The sequence below is a fragment of the Sander vitreus genome, chromosome 11 (assembly GCF_031162955.1).
Source record: "Sander vitreus isolate 19-12246 chromosome 11, sanVit1, whole genome shotgun sequence".
Taxonomy (NCBI): Eukaryota; Metazoa; Chordata; class Actinopteri; order Perciformes; family Percidae; genus Sander; species Sander vitreus.
Window position 1 is genome coordinate 29447407 of NC_135865.1, and position 14020 is coordinate 29461426.

General features: G+C 43.8%; 1 protein-coding gene across 1 annotated transcript in view; it reads left to right on the forward strand.

Moving 5' to 3' along the window:
• LOC144525876 (dual specificity calcium/calmodulin-dependent 3',5'-cyclic nucleotide phosphodiesterase 1A-like) overlaps positions 1-2898 on the forward strand; it is a 38550-nt gene extending 35652 nt beyond the window's left edge. The window contains exons 17-18 of the mRNA XM_078262939.1: positions 1026-1211; positions 2834-2898. Coding sequence (XP_078119065.1) covers positions 1026-1211; positions 2834-2898 — 251 coding nt within the window. The remainder of the gene's footprint in view (positions 1-1025; positions 1212-2833) is intronic.
• The last annotated feature ends 11122 nt before the right edge of the window (positions 2899-14020 follow it).

Consider the following 14020-nt stretch of genomic DNA (forward strand, 5'->3'; position numbering starts at 1 on the left):
TATGCTGTGAATGTGGAATATTAACTTTAGCCACATGACGTTAGCAGTACTTTGTTAGCATCATTTTGCTAGCCTTAGATTGGTTTCTTGTGCATACAAGATATTGTTGCGTGCGCACCCAAAAGTATCTCGTGCGCACCAGAAAGGTTCCATGCGCACCCAAAAGTTTCTCATGCGCACCAGAAAGTATCTCATGCGCATCCGAAAGTATCTCGTGCGCACCAGAAAGTATCTCGTGCGCACCCAAAAGTTTCTCGTGCGCACCAGAAAGTTTCTCACTGCACATGGGCAGGCACTTGTAATGACATTTCGAGCATGTTAAGAGGCTAAAAACACGTTTAAAACTTGTCCTGTTTCAGCCTCCTGGGTGCTAACGCTAGCAGGAGGATAACACGGTGTAGGCAGCACCGATTGGTTTAGTTTTTCTCGCTACTGACAGCTCTCCACATTTACACACAACAGAGCTACGAGTTGAAATGGACCGGAATTCTCCTTTAAGCTACAACATCTTTTGTTACATACAGCAAACATCTCCTCACTATCTGCGAGCTGCCTGTCCCCTGAACACGCTGTAAAAAAAACACGGTCTCTGTAGGCAGCCCAGGCTCCACAAACGGCAACAAAAACAAACAAAAATCTGCACCACCAAACATAAACAATGTTCCAGCCAATAACCGACAGGAAGGATTTGGGGGTGGGGGTTGGGGTGTTAGTGCGCGGGAGGGAGGGGACGGGACGAGGAGGAGGGAGGGGCAAGCTAGCCTCCATTTTGTTTGACAATACTTTGAACGTCAACAAGAAGTGACGTCACCCAACATTGCTTAGAGCACCCTTTAATGTTGCACCAGTTTCGGATCAAATCCCTGATGAAGCATGCTGTAGTTTTTGTTTTAGAAGCACCACTGTACCTAACTTGTACCTGTCTTGTGATATTTTCTGTAAAAGTACATCATTTATAGATATGGAAGAAATGCACTTCTTTATCTAGTGTTCTGTAACTTAAATGCTCATTTGTTTGTGCACAGAGCTGGCCAATAAGGAGCAAGAAGAACAAGAGAAGGTGGAGTCTGTCAACTCAGACATCCAATCACATGCCTCGCCCAGTCACAGTGCCCCTGATGGACACACCTCTGACCAATCACAGAACTCAGAGGCCTCCCCTCCTGATGAAACACACAACGACAAGTCACCTGTCCACCTGAACTGGAACGGTACGAACATGACATCATTCGCAAACATTTCCTAAACTCTAACTCTGTCGTCCACGTGTTATTATGGAACCCACACAACGTCTAGGCAAGACCCGCCCTTCAATACCATTCACACTCTACTATTGGCCAGGCGTCCATGCTTACGCAAGGTAACGTAACCCCATTTGTACAGGTCCTATCCCCTGACCAATCGGCTATCCTAACCTTAACATCTCAAGGTAATGCCTAACCCCAACCAATCGAGCTGCTTCCTAGGGCGAGACTTGCCTAGAAGTTACGTGGGATCGATAATAACGCCTCGTCCACACGTATAGGCTACGGGTGTGTTTCCTCCTTCGTTCTCAAAAATCTCTGTCCAAATGCAAACGCAAAGGCATAATTGAAGCGCTGTGAACTAAATCAACAACTGCCGATATAACATAACGTGCCCATTGTCAGCGTCATTTCCACGCTTCCCATTCATTTCAATGCAAGCAGCCGTGCAATGAGTCGCCCGCTCCTCATTTGCACAGAGTTGAAGTTTTCCATTTTTTAGTGACCTGAAACACAGTTTGTGAGTATGCCAAAACGCAGAGAAAAAGCTATGTTTAAAAAAGTACCCATGTACGTGTAGACTAGGACTCAGACTACATCTACACTACTACGTTTCGGTTTAAAAACAAATATCTTTTGCTACGTTTACACCTCGCGTCCACACTACTGCTGCATTGCCGAGCGCCTTAAAACGGAGACATTTGGAAACGCTGCTGCCCCCGTTTTGGTTCTAAAACCCCGGGGTTTCTTTGTAGTCTGGACGGGCACAAACGGAGACATTTGGAAACGACGACGCCAGCAGTCTGTCTAAGCGTTTAGGTAGCTTAGACACCTTTCAGTAACAGTTCCACCTCGCTCCAAGCTAATAAATCCCTGATCTTACTTACCGCGGAATAACATCTGACAATCTGCTTCCTGTTTACAGCGGCACACACGTGCCCAGTGTGTGAATGGTCGTGTGAGACGTACGGACACGAAAGCATTTCAGAAAACACTTTACAAAACAAAACATTGAAACATTTTGTGTTTTGACCTTCAGGGCCACCGTAGATACACATTGTCAGACGTGTTAAAGGTGCAGTAGGTAGGATTGTGAAGATCCAGGACAAACATTTGAACATCGACAACTTCTCAGTCCCTCCCCCCTTTTCTGCTAAAGCCCAAAACAGTCTTCTAAGCCCCTCCTCCCACAAGGGAGAATGAATGCGCGTGCATGAGCAGTGATTGACACACAGTTAGACACGCCCCCTGGCCCTGATTGGTGCATCTGAACAGGGAGCGGCTGGATTTTTGCAAATCCCACTACAGGCTGTAGGTGGAGCCAGAGGGAAACGACCTGCTTCCTGTAGTTCTACTGGAACATAGGGTCAGTTTCAGCAAATATGACAGAAAGGTAGTTTTATAAGTCTTACCTACTGTACCTTTAATATGGACGCAGATTAGTTCTGCTACAGGAGCTAAAACTCTTGTGTGCACGGAGACCATTTTTGTCTCAAAACGCTGCTTAAAAAATGAAAAAAAAGAAAACATTGTATGTTAGTGTTAATTTAGCCTCAATGAGCTGACCAGTGTCATGGTGATCGTTGCAGGGTCGGGGCCAGCGGAGGAGAAGACGGAGGGCAATGATGATGATGAAGTGCCTGAAAAAGCCTGATGGCGCTCCATGGCGAACTTACCACTGTGTCTGACTGTGGCAGATCACCGTGGCAACAGGAGGTGGAACGGTGCAGTGACAACGACACGGTTCAGGCTCTTCTGTTCAAACACAGCTGCTGACTCGACGGCATCTCAGTGGCCGCCAAAAAGAAAAAAAAGGCCACTCGACGTTATGTTTACAACTGACCATGAACATACCAGATTCAAAGTGACGACATTCATCAGACCAACAGCTTCTTAGCAGCTTCACGGCCCGTTCGCTGTGGTGAAAGTGTTTTATGATTTCATTAGAGCATGGGCGTCGGAACCATTGTATGTGGGTGGGACAAGACCCGCCCACTTTTTGGGACCAATGATGTCGCACCCACTCACTTTTCAGCACATATGCCTTTTACTTTGCAGAGCGCCGTCAGTTTAATCCAATCCACTTGAGGAATGCCCCAAATACATTAAACTCGACAGTAAGTCTCGTGGTTATGACCCAATCGTTAACCTATTTTTACAAAAACGTCTGCTACGGGGCCATAACGTGAGATACAAGGTAATGGAGCCTTTTATACATTGTCATGTTTCTTCAGAAATAAACAATGGACAAATAGAGTCTTTAAATGCTTCAGCGGTAAGGTTATTTGCTGTCAAAGTGACGCCAAAATGAATGGGAGTCAATGGGATGCTAACGGGAGGTGATGGCTTGTTTACCCTAGATTCTCTCCCATTGGAGGTACGCTTTCCAGATGGACGCTTACCCCCTTGGTCCATATAAATTAAACTCCATTCCGTGTTTTCACTACTCACAGCAAGGTAAACAAAGCATCTTATCGTGTCTGCTGCTCAGGTGCATCTGGCTGTGTGCTCACATACTGTCACTTAACAAGCTGGTATTAAAGTGGATTTTCATCATTTGTTTGCCTGTTGCTTTTAAAGGCATCATGTGGTCTTTGTTGCAGTATTGAATTACAGTACACTTGCACATGTTGTTATAAAGCTACCAGTTATGCGACATTTTTGCTAGGTACAGTAATGTTAATATCATTCAACCAAGTGACAACAGCTCTTTGAATCCTGGTCAATGAGAGAAGCTAGTAGTTGTACCAGTGCTATGTGTTGTTATATATATATATTAAAGCCAAGGTGCTACTGTATGGTTATCTTCACTGACTAGCAAGGGAGGACCCACACACTTTTTTTTGTGTGCTTCCGACGCCCATGCATTAGAGGCTCAGAGGAACAATGTCTAAATAAAAATGAAGACAGACAGGTGAAAACCAACAGGCTGTTCTCATGAACCATTCGTACATATTAACTACGATAAGTAATGCACTATAATTCATATGTATTCCGCGTATTTTTTATTCCGTGGAGTTTTTTGTCCCGGAAGAAGTTAAGAGGAATACACAAATACTTTCACCCAGGATACGGGTGTTCGTGTCCCGGGAGTACTACTAAAGGGGGTCTTTTAATCCAAACCCCGATATTTTTTCTAGTTGTTTTGGTGCCTAAACCTAACTGTCGCCACCACATGACGGTCACCTTTTGTCGGCTAAATTCTATTTAACTATAATGGCTCCTGAAAGGATCGTAGCCTTGCAGTGACCGGTGCCAAGCTGAAGGGAACCTTTTCTCTGCGAAATGTAACTGTAATAACCGTTAAACTTAACTGTCGGTCGCCACGTAGTCTGGATCAATGACGGTTCATTTCCATGATAATCGCCGTGATGGCCTTTAACTTGTGCTCTCTCTGTGTCGCCGTTCTCAAACTCCGTTCTCTTCGGGAAAACAAGAACAACCTTCGAGCTAGCGAGCTACACGCTGAAAATGTTTTTTGAAGAAAATTTTGGATGGTGCAACAAGGCGGGCCTGCTTGGTTCTTTTGGGGAATAATTGTAAAGATTGACAAAGAACATGTTTAGGGCGTTTCCTCTCTAACTGGGAGGTTTTGGGACCGATTGGTGGGATTGCTGTGGACGAAATACACACAGCGACAGGTAACTTCATTCAACAAGTTCCTTCCAGAGACTATTTAGCAGAGCCACCGTCGCTGCGTCCGGAGCTTAGCGCCGCCCAAGACCATTGTGATTGGTTTAAAGAAATACAAACAACCCAGAGTGGTTTTTACTCCTATGCCAGAATGCATCTGTGGTGTAGCCAGACCTTACTCCACAACGCTGTGGAGATGGGTCTTTCACTGCGAGACTAGTCGTCATGTGACTTGCCGGCGGTCGTAATTTCGTAGCGTATCATACGAATTGGTGTGCATAACTTCTCGTACGATATCATACGAAACCCGTTCATGAGAATGTGTTGAAACCGAGGAGCGTACAGTGGCTGTTCATGGCTAAATATCTGTTATCTGGAGGAATGAGACGTGGAGCTGGTAAGAAGCAGTTGTGAAGGTTTTGCAAATGAAGCTAAGCACAGCTACCTCCTTTAAGGAGTGTGAACATCTGCTTTGTTAAGGGTTCAAATGATCAAGCATGTTGTGCTTCTGGCCACGCCCCAATATGTAATGTCGGATCTGTGAATGAATTATCAATAGATCTTTGAGGATATCGGAGCCGTTGTGAGCCACGATATAGTGTTTGAAAAGAAGCTAGCTTAGTAAAGAAGCTAGCTAGTTAACTCAGCAACACACAAGTGTAACCTTATCTTACCTGATGGGTTTTATCCAGCGACTTTGGTTTTATCCAGTGACTTTGGTTTTATCCAGCGACTTTGGTTTTATCCAGTGACTTTTTATCAGCCGGGACAGAACGGGCAAGACCCGGTTCTGGTGTGAGTACCGTTACATCCCGGAACGAAACACACAAACTGTCAGCGAAAGATAAAGTTCTGACGCCACGTACATGACTTTTGGGTGTGTAGTCTTTCTAATTACATATTTTCAGTCTTATGGTTCAGATTGAGAAGCAACGCAGCAAGACATCCGTCCGGAAGGGGAGGGACTCTCGGTAGACCGACATGGGGCGTTATTTCGAAAAGAATATGTACGGTACGTCATTAGAAAGACTCTTCAGCCCAAAGTCTCTAAGTGACGTCTCTCTGAAGCTACGATGTCTTTGTGTTTGGTACCGGGATGTAACGTTACTCACATGAACAGCGGATGTCTTGGCCGTTCTTTCTCTTCCCGGCGTTACATGTTTTGTAGAACTGAGCTAAGCTAGTTAGCAAGCGAGCGAGCGAGGTGACGTAGTGGTACTACCACAAACATACGACAAACTGAGACTCTCTTCACTTGCAAAATGATCTTCTAAATTGACAATTATCATATGTGTAATCCATGGCTCAATTCAAACGGTATCAAAACATTATTTGTCTCTCACCATTCACTACATTACATATTTTTTCCGAAATAACGCCCGTGTTGGTCCACCGGAAGTGGAGGGACTTTGCGTCTCTATGTCAAATGGACCTACAGTGACCTGACCTGCTGTGACATCACTGATTGGGGGGTGGCCAAAGGTTTGAACCCGCAAAGAGTTCATTTTAAACCTTTAAATGACATCAGTTTATATGTGACCACTTTAAAAGGACGTTTGCTTTTGCAGCATGGGTCGTCTTGTACTTTTGGGCGATATACTTTATATAGGCTAGCGTAACGTTGTACTGTACTCTCCACCATCATTGTAGGAACACGAGCACTCCGATGGAAACGGGAAGTGCGACCGACCGCCAGAAAAAAACCTTTAAATGGACAGAAGCTCAGAGATCAGACCTGTTCTAGGTGGTTATAAAACCACGTCTCTGTCACTTCTCCTGACTGTGAATAAAGAACAGCGTCGACCATAAAATCACGATCAACGGCTGACGAGCTGAAGGGTGAGGCCAACATGGCCGACAGTGAAAACTCTTTGGATCCTCTGAGCACTGTGTTCGTTAATGCAGTGTGCGCTATATTCATTGTGTGCTCTTTGGCTCTGTGTGTGTGTGTGTGTGTGTGTGTGTGTGTGAGTGTGAGTGTGTGTGTGCACACTGTATATTGTACAGCTGTTTTCTGTATTATTGTATTAAACATTCAGAACTCTAGTCCCCTCCTGTTTCAATTTTATTCAAGCTTTATTCCAGCATGTGATATCATTTATTTACGTCTAATTTCTTACATGTGGTCAAAAATTCTCTATAACCAAAGACCCCATTGGGATGAAGCGGTACACTTCCTGTCTCCTAAATGGGCGTGGCCTTGTTTAAAAGTGTAGTGAACGTTGTGTGGATGGATGAAAAGTTATATATGAATAATGTATTAATATTCTCTTTTGCTGACATTAGATATTTACACAGCGAAAAGACATATTTAAAGTTTTTTTTTAGGGCGTTTGCTAACGTTAGCTGGCGTTAGCTTATCTGTGTTGCCAGATCTGACGAGAGCTTGTTGCTGAGACAGAAACAGGTCTGGAACAAACTTAAATTTCTACTGATTTGTCCGTCTGAAAAATGCCATTTTAGTGTCAGATGCTGCATCTCATGTTGCTTAAATTTCCTCCTCGAGTCCTCCACTTGCCGCCCTTCCTCGCGTCTTAGTACCTTCCACCGCGGAGGCCCGGGAGAGACACGAGGAAATCACCGGAGGAGAGAGGCACCGAGGAAATGTGTTGATGGGATGAGATGTCCTTTCCTCTGAAATGTCAGATGAATTCAGCTGTTTGGGTGGAGTTAGCAACAGCCTAGGAGCATCTTACTAATGCTCTGTTAAAATAACAAAGAAAAGCTATGTTATTGACTTTAGACCAGGTTTTTGTTGGTCAATCACTTCCCGCTGCCTCAAGATAGCAACACACCAAGAATGCACCTGAACACACCTCCCTGTAAGACCACCACGCCCAGAATGCACCTGAACACACCTCCCTGTAAGACCAGCACGCCCAGAATGTACCTGAACACACCTCCCTGTAAGACCAGCACGCCCATGGGCGCACAGATGGGTGCAGGTGCATTTGCTATTTAAACGACGTGGGCGCTGGACGGGAAACTGACAACTGGGTCGGTCTTAAACTAGCAAAGACACTTGCATCGGGTTTTAGTCTGCGCCGGGTACACGATAGGACCCTTAAACTTGACTTGAGAGTAGTCCTCAAAATACAGACTCGAGATGCAGGACTCGTGAACAATCTTTGTTTTTCTCTAGCTCAGAGACTCGAGACTTGACTTGGACTCTAAGCTCAGAGACTTGAGACGACTTTGACTCTAGCTCATGCTACATTTACACGTGGCCGGCTGTTTTCATAAACTGACATTTCAACCTCTCCGTTTTCAAAAATAACATTGTGCACAGCTGTCAGTTTTCAGAGAAGTTTTCGTTTACACGTACCCGTGTATATATGCCGTCAATGCCGTCAAGAGCACGCCAGACCTGTAGGTGGCAGTGTAACGAGAAGCTCAAGCCCAGGTTAGCCAGTCAGAATCCCGAAAAGCTCGCTTGCTAACTAGCTTAGCTCAGTTTTTCCTCTCTCTTCTCTTCTTCGGCTGCCTAAACCTCCGTTTGTCTCAGTTTACGTGCAAACGTGCAAACAAAGATTTCCAGAATCTCCACTCTGGCCGAAGGTTTTAGAAAGACTCGTTTTCAGAGGAGTGTTCTCCATTTGTGTGTAAACAAAGGGCACAAACGAAGGGAAATGCCTCAATTTTTCAAACTAACCAGGTACAGTTGTGTTCAAATTAATAGCAGTCCAACATCACTAACCTCATAAATCAATTTTTTTGGTAGAAGTGATATTTCTACATGGCAAATAATTTACTAGTAAGTGTTGTAGAGTCATAGAAAACCACCAGACCCAACAGTCATGACATGATGCTGCTCATTCTGGGTAACTGAATCTGTAATTGAAAGGGGCATGTTCAAAATAATAGCAGTGTTGTGTTCAGTTAGTGAGGTGATTGATTCTGTGTCAGTTATGGCCCATATTTAAGGAAGGAAGGAAGCAAATGTTGTGCATGCTGGTTATAGTGTATTTCACACTGAAATACTCAGCAACATGGGTCGTTCCAGACATTGCTCTGAGGAACAGCGGACTTTGATTAAAAAGTTGATTGGAGAGGGGAAAACATATAAAGAAGAAAATGATTTCAAATGCCTTGAAATGGCATCCAAAGCCTGAACGACGTGGGAAAAAACGGTCAACTACCATTCGAATGGATCGAAGAATAGCCAAAATGGCAAAGACTCAACCAATGATCAGCTCCAGGAAAACCAAAGAAGACTTAAAGTTACCTGTGAGTACTGTTACGATCAGAAGAAGGCTATGTGAAGCTAAGCTATCAGCTAGAAGCCCCACAAAGTCCCATTGCTGAAAAAAAGAAATGTTCTGAATAGGCTGAAATGTGCCAAAGGACACATTGACTGGCCAAAGGAGAAATGGGGCAACATTCAGTGGACTGATGAGAGCAACATTGTTCTTTTTGGGTCTAGGGGCCGCAGACAGTTTGTCCGACGACCCCCATGCACTGAACTCAAGCCCCAGTACTGTGAAGACAGTAAAGCATGGTGGTGCAAACATCATGTTATGGGATGTTTCTCATATTGTGGTGTTGGGCCTATTTATCACATACCAGGGATCATGGATCAGTTTCAAAACATCAAAATACTTGAAGAGGTCATGTTGCCTTATGCTGAAGAGGAAATGCCTTTGAAATGGGTCTTTCAACAAGACAATGACCCAAAACACACCAGTAAGAGAGCAAAGTCTTGGTTCCAGATGAACAAGATGGATGTTATGGAGTGGCCAGCCCAATCCCCAGACCTCAGTCCCATAGAAAACTTGTGGGGTGACATCAACAATGCTGTTTCTGAGGCCAAACCCAGTAATGCAGAGGAATTGTGGAACGTATTTCAATGGTCCTAGGCTGGAATACCTGTTCACAGGTGACTCCATGCAACACAGATGTGAAGCAGTTCTCAGAAATAATGGTTATGTAACTAAATATTAGTGCAGCGATTCAAAGATGAGCAAACCCTCGAGACATTTTTCAGTTCATACAGTAAATGTTTGAGTTTGTAAAAAGAAATGCAAATACTGCTGTTTTTTTGAACAGCCTAATATTCCTTTTTCTTCACTTTCTGTGAAGGTATAACACAAACTTGATCAGTTTTGGTCATGTTTTGATTTGGAATTGAATGTGCAATGTTCCCAATGCATTTTATTATTATATATTATATTATGAAATTAAAAGCTATTCTAAGGATTTTGAGCATTATTCACTTTTTTAAACACACTGCTATTATTCTGAACACAACTGTACGTCTAAACGGGGTATCAGAGAGTTGAGACTTGACTTTGACTCTAGCTCAGAGACTTGTGAGCATCTCTGCATTGCAGTTCTTCGACCTGTCCAGAAACCTGACGGTTTAAAGGCCATAAACCCTACCAACCAGCTCGCTCAGGCACACTGTCTTCAAAGTGTAAACTGCAAATCAACCTTTCAATCTGATGCCCTGCATTCCAGTCGACAGTAGACGTCATTGTGAGAAAACCAGTTCCTCATTCTGTGGCTGCACTGCAAATACACACCACCAGAGGGCAGCAGACACTAGAAGTACTTTCAGGCACAAACATGCAGTTACACATGATAAACAACGAGTATTATTTTTCATTTTTAAATCCATTTGCTGTCACTTCCAACCATGAAAGTAGTAAGTGTGAACTATGGTCGCCAAATAAGTCTCAAATGATCAGTATTGCAAATATATGCTTGCTGACAAACATTGGAAATGCAAACAAACCTTTAAAAGATGAACATAAAATGAATAACTTTGATTTATTTGTTGTCTGTTGTTAGTTTGTGCATTAAATGACCCGTGGAACGCAGCTTTGAGAAATAACTTAGCGTCTGAGACTACATTTTTATAGCTACATTTGTATCACAGGGTTTTAGTTTATATTGTGTGATATCTTATTTTTGATCTTATTAACCAGTCATTCTGTCGTCTCCAAGTGAAACGATCCGAAGCAGTTCGTCTCTTCAGCGGCTGCTGTTCATCCACTGATTGGCCTCGTTTAGAAACACTACAGGTGTCCTTAATCACTCTCAATCAGTTCCTAATTAACAGCGGCAGCAGAACCACTCAACACACCGTCCCTTCTTTTCACCTGTGAAGCAGCTTTCACTACAGACGATTACTTTAACCCTTGTGCTGTCCTCCTAGGTCAAAATTAACATTTTGTTAGACACTGTTTTTACATTTTTATCTCTCGCTTTTTCCCACGTTTTGCTTGATTTTTCAAAATCTTTGGCACTTTTTTCCATTACCACCAGTATATTCCAACACGGTCTCACGGCAGTTCATGAAATGGTCACGTTATTTTTAATCTATTGATTCGTGTACACGGACACGTTTATGTCCGGGTTTTTTTGTGGTGGTCAGCACGTAATGGGAAGCATCTGTACGGAAGTTGGGTTTAGGAAAAGGAGAACGGGAAAGGACACGCACACGCCGGGACGCGAGCCGCAGTCTGTGGGGGACGCGTGACAACAACGGGACGGTTGTGTTTAGGAATACAAAAACGGGGAAATGAAACGCCACACGCGGGACATGATCCCCGGTCTCCGGGGTGAAAGTCCTGTGTTGTTTGACCCATCCACCACCCCAACCAACCTCCATGTGCGGATTTTCGGCATTTCATACTACTCGCTACCGTAGTCCTGCTGTGATCACGAAATATGCTTCCCATTGAAATACATTAGTTTAAATAACGTGCTGGCCACCACGCAAAAAACAACATAAACATGTGATGAGTGATACATGAGTGGACACGAATAAATAGATTAAATAACGTGACCATTTCACGAATTGCCGTGAGACTGGGTTGTATATATTCACCACTAGAACAAAACTTATTAACACTAGTTTTTACACTTATTTTTTTGGAATTCCTGGTCTTTTAAAAATTATCTAATTTCTGTGTTAGAAAAAAGCAGAAAGTATGAATGATTTTGACTAAAAGTTGAGAGTCGAGGAATGAAGGTAATTGATAATAACAGATATGTCAAAGTTTAGTCATGATGATGCTATACAATTGAATGAAACACCCACAATCTCCACTTTTGAGCAAAACTGAAATTTTGAGCATATCACACACTTCATTTCCTGCATTCTGGTGAATTTCTGTGCAACAATTTGTGGCTTTTCTGGATCAGGTTATGGTGCAAATGTCTTTATTTATGTAAAGGAAGTTATAATTAGATATGTGGGGGGATGGGTGGGGGGGTGCACTGGCCAGTTTTGATTATTGGGGGGGTTGTAAGATTATAAGAATCTTGACATTTGCTGACAGGGGCAAACGTTAGCATAATGGAGATGGCCAAAAAACACAGACTTACCTTTAGAGCCGTAGCCCCACCTTGTGGAGGAGTCACAGCACGACACTCGTTATTAATGCCTGTGAAAAATAACTCCAACTTTATTTGTGTCCACCGATTAGGTGGACAGCAAGTATAAACACGTACAAGACGCGATATTATGAATCCCACTATGGCCACGCCAAGACCTGCCCTTCAATAGCATTTATTGGCCCGGCATCCATGATTATAGCCTAGAAATCTAGACCACCCTAGCGGCAGCAAATGTAATCTGCAGCCGGGTCGTCTAGCAACTCTCCGTTGGCTTGCGAGCTGGAAAAATCAGACTCTGGTCAGGCCAATCACATCGTGTATAGAGTGGGTGGGCGGGGCTTATGGCTGCTGCTGCTGCTGCTGGTGAACAGCGGTCTTCTGGAAGATTTGGAGTTCAGCTTTTCTTTGAGAAAAGAACAAAGAATGGCCCTGAAGTCATTCTTAAAAAAGGAAGACGTGTTCACAGTTTTGCCGACCGGATACGGCAAAAGTTTGATCTATCAACTAGCTCCGCTACCTTCTTTGTTGCTCTGCCTGGTTGTAACGCTATCCTATTGCGTGCAGAGGGAATTTGAATGTGGGTCTGGCTTGTCTGGCTACCATGCTTATGTAAGGTAACGTAACCCCATTAGTTCAGGTCCTATCCCCTCACCAATTGGCTATCCTAACATTAACCACTCGAGGTCAAATGCCTAACCCCAACCAATCGAGCTGCTTCGTAGGGTGGGTCTTGGCGTGGCCATAGTGGGATTCGTAAATTTGCGTACAAGACACACTGTCCAACCAGTGGCGGCTTGTCAATAGAGGGCGCTGGGGCGCCGTCCCCATCAAAATTGAAAAATGGCAGCAGTTAAACCAAATTCTGTCATTGATTTACAAAAAAAACCTTTCACAAGACGTTCGCTGGAAGAAAAAAAGAGGATAAAGGATTTTGTAGCGGACCAACCCAATTTCCAATTCCAGCAGCAGGCTGAGGCCAGTGACCGAGGGCGAAGCTACATTGGCGTTGGCTGGCTCCAATGCCTTTTTTTTGCTTTACCTGTCTTTTATTTCAAAGTGTCGGCACTGAGGTTTTGTGGACAACAACGGGGGTAAGAGTCAGAAGAAACATCTCTCTGAAAAATGCAAATGTCATGAAAGTAGTCGCAGACATCTTGATAATAGCATGATGAAGCTAACATTTTTTGGCAGAGTTAGCATTGCTGAACAACTAGATGAAGGCTACAGGATTGGCATTAGAAGGCACAACGAAGGGGTGACAAAAAATGGACACATACTGTCCAGGATAATAGACTGTGTGACATTTTGTGGAGCCAACAAAAACAACGTGGAGGAAAGAATTTTTGAGTTCATCCTTCTGCAGTCAGCTACAGCTGAGTCCATTGCTACTGCCCTAAAACAGCGTCTTGCTACTATCCTTCCTGAGGATCAGAAAAGTAAGCTCATCTGCCAGGCATATGATGGGGCCAGCGTGATGAGGGGTGCCACTTCAGGTGTTCAGAGGAAAATACAAGATGTGTACCCAAATGCCCACTACATCCACTGCTACGCACATCAGCACAACCTGATAATGCAACAGACCACCTCTCACATATCCAAGGTGAGAATCCATTGGTGGATTTGCCAGCAGACTGCCAAGATAGAGAGAATATATAACCAACCACGGAATAAAGACAGAAAAGAAATGAGGTAGCCAAGAGTAAATGAATGGTGTATTCAGATCAAGGCAAAATTGAATGGGTTCAAACAAACAGGAAAATTAAGTTGAAAACATAACCTCCTTGGCAAAGGGTGTCGCT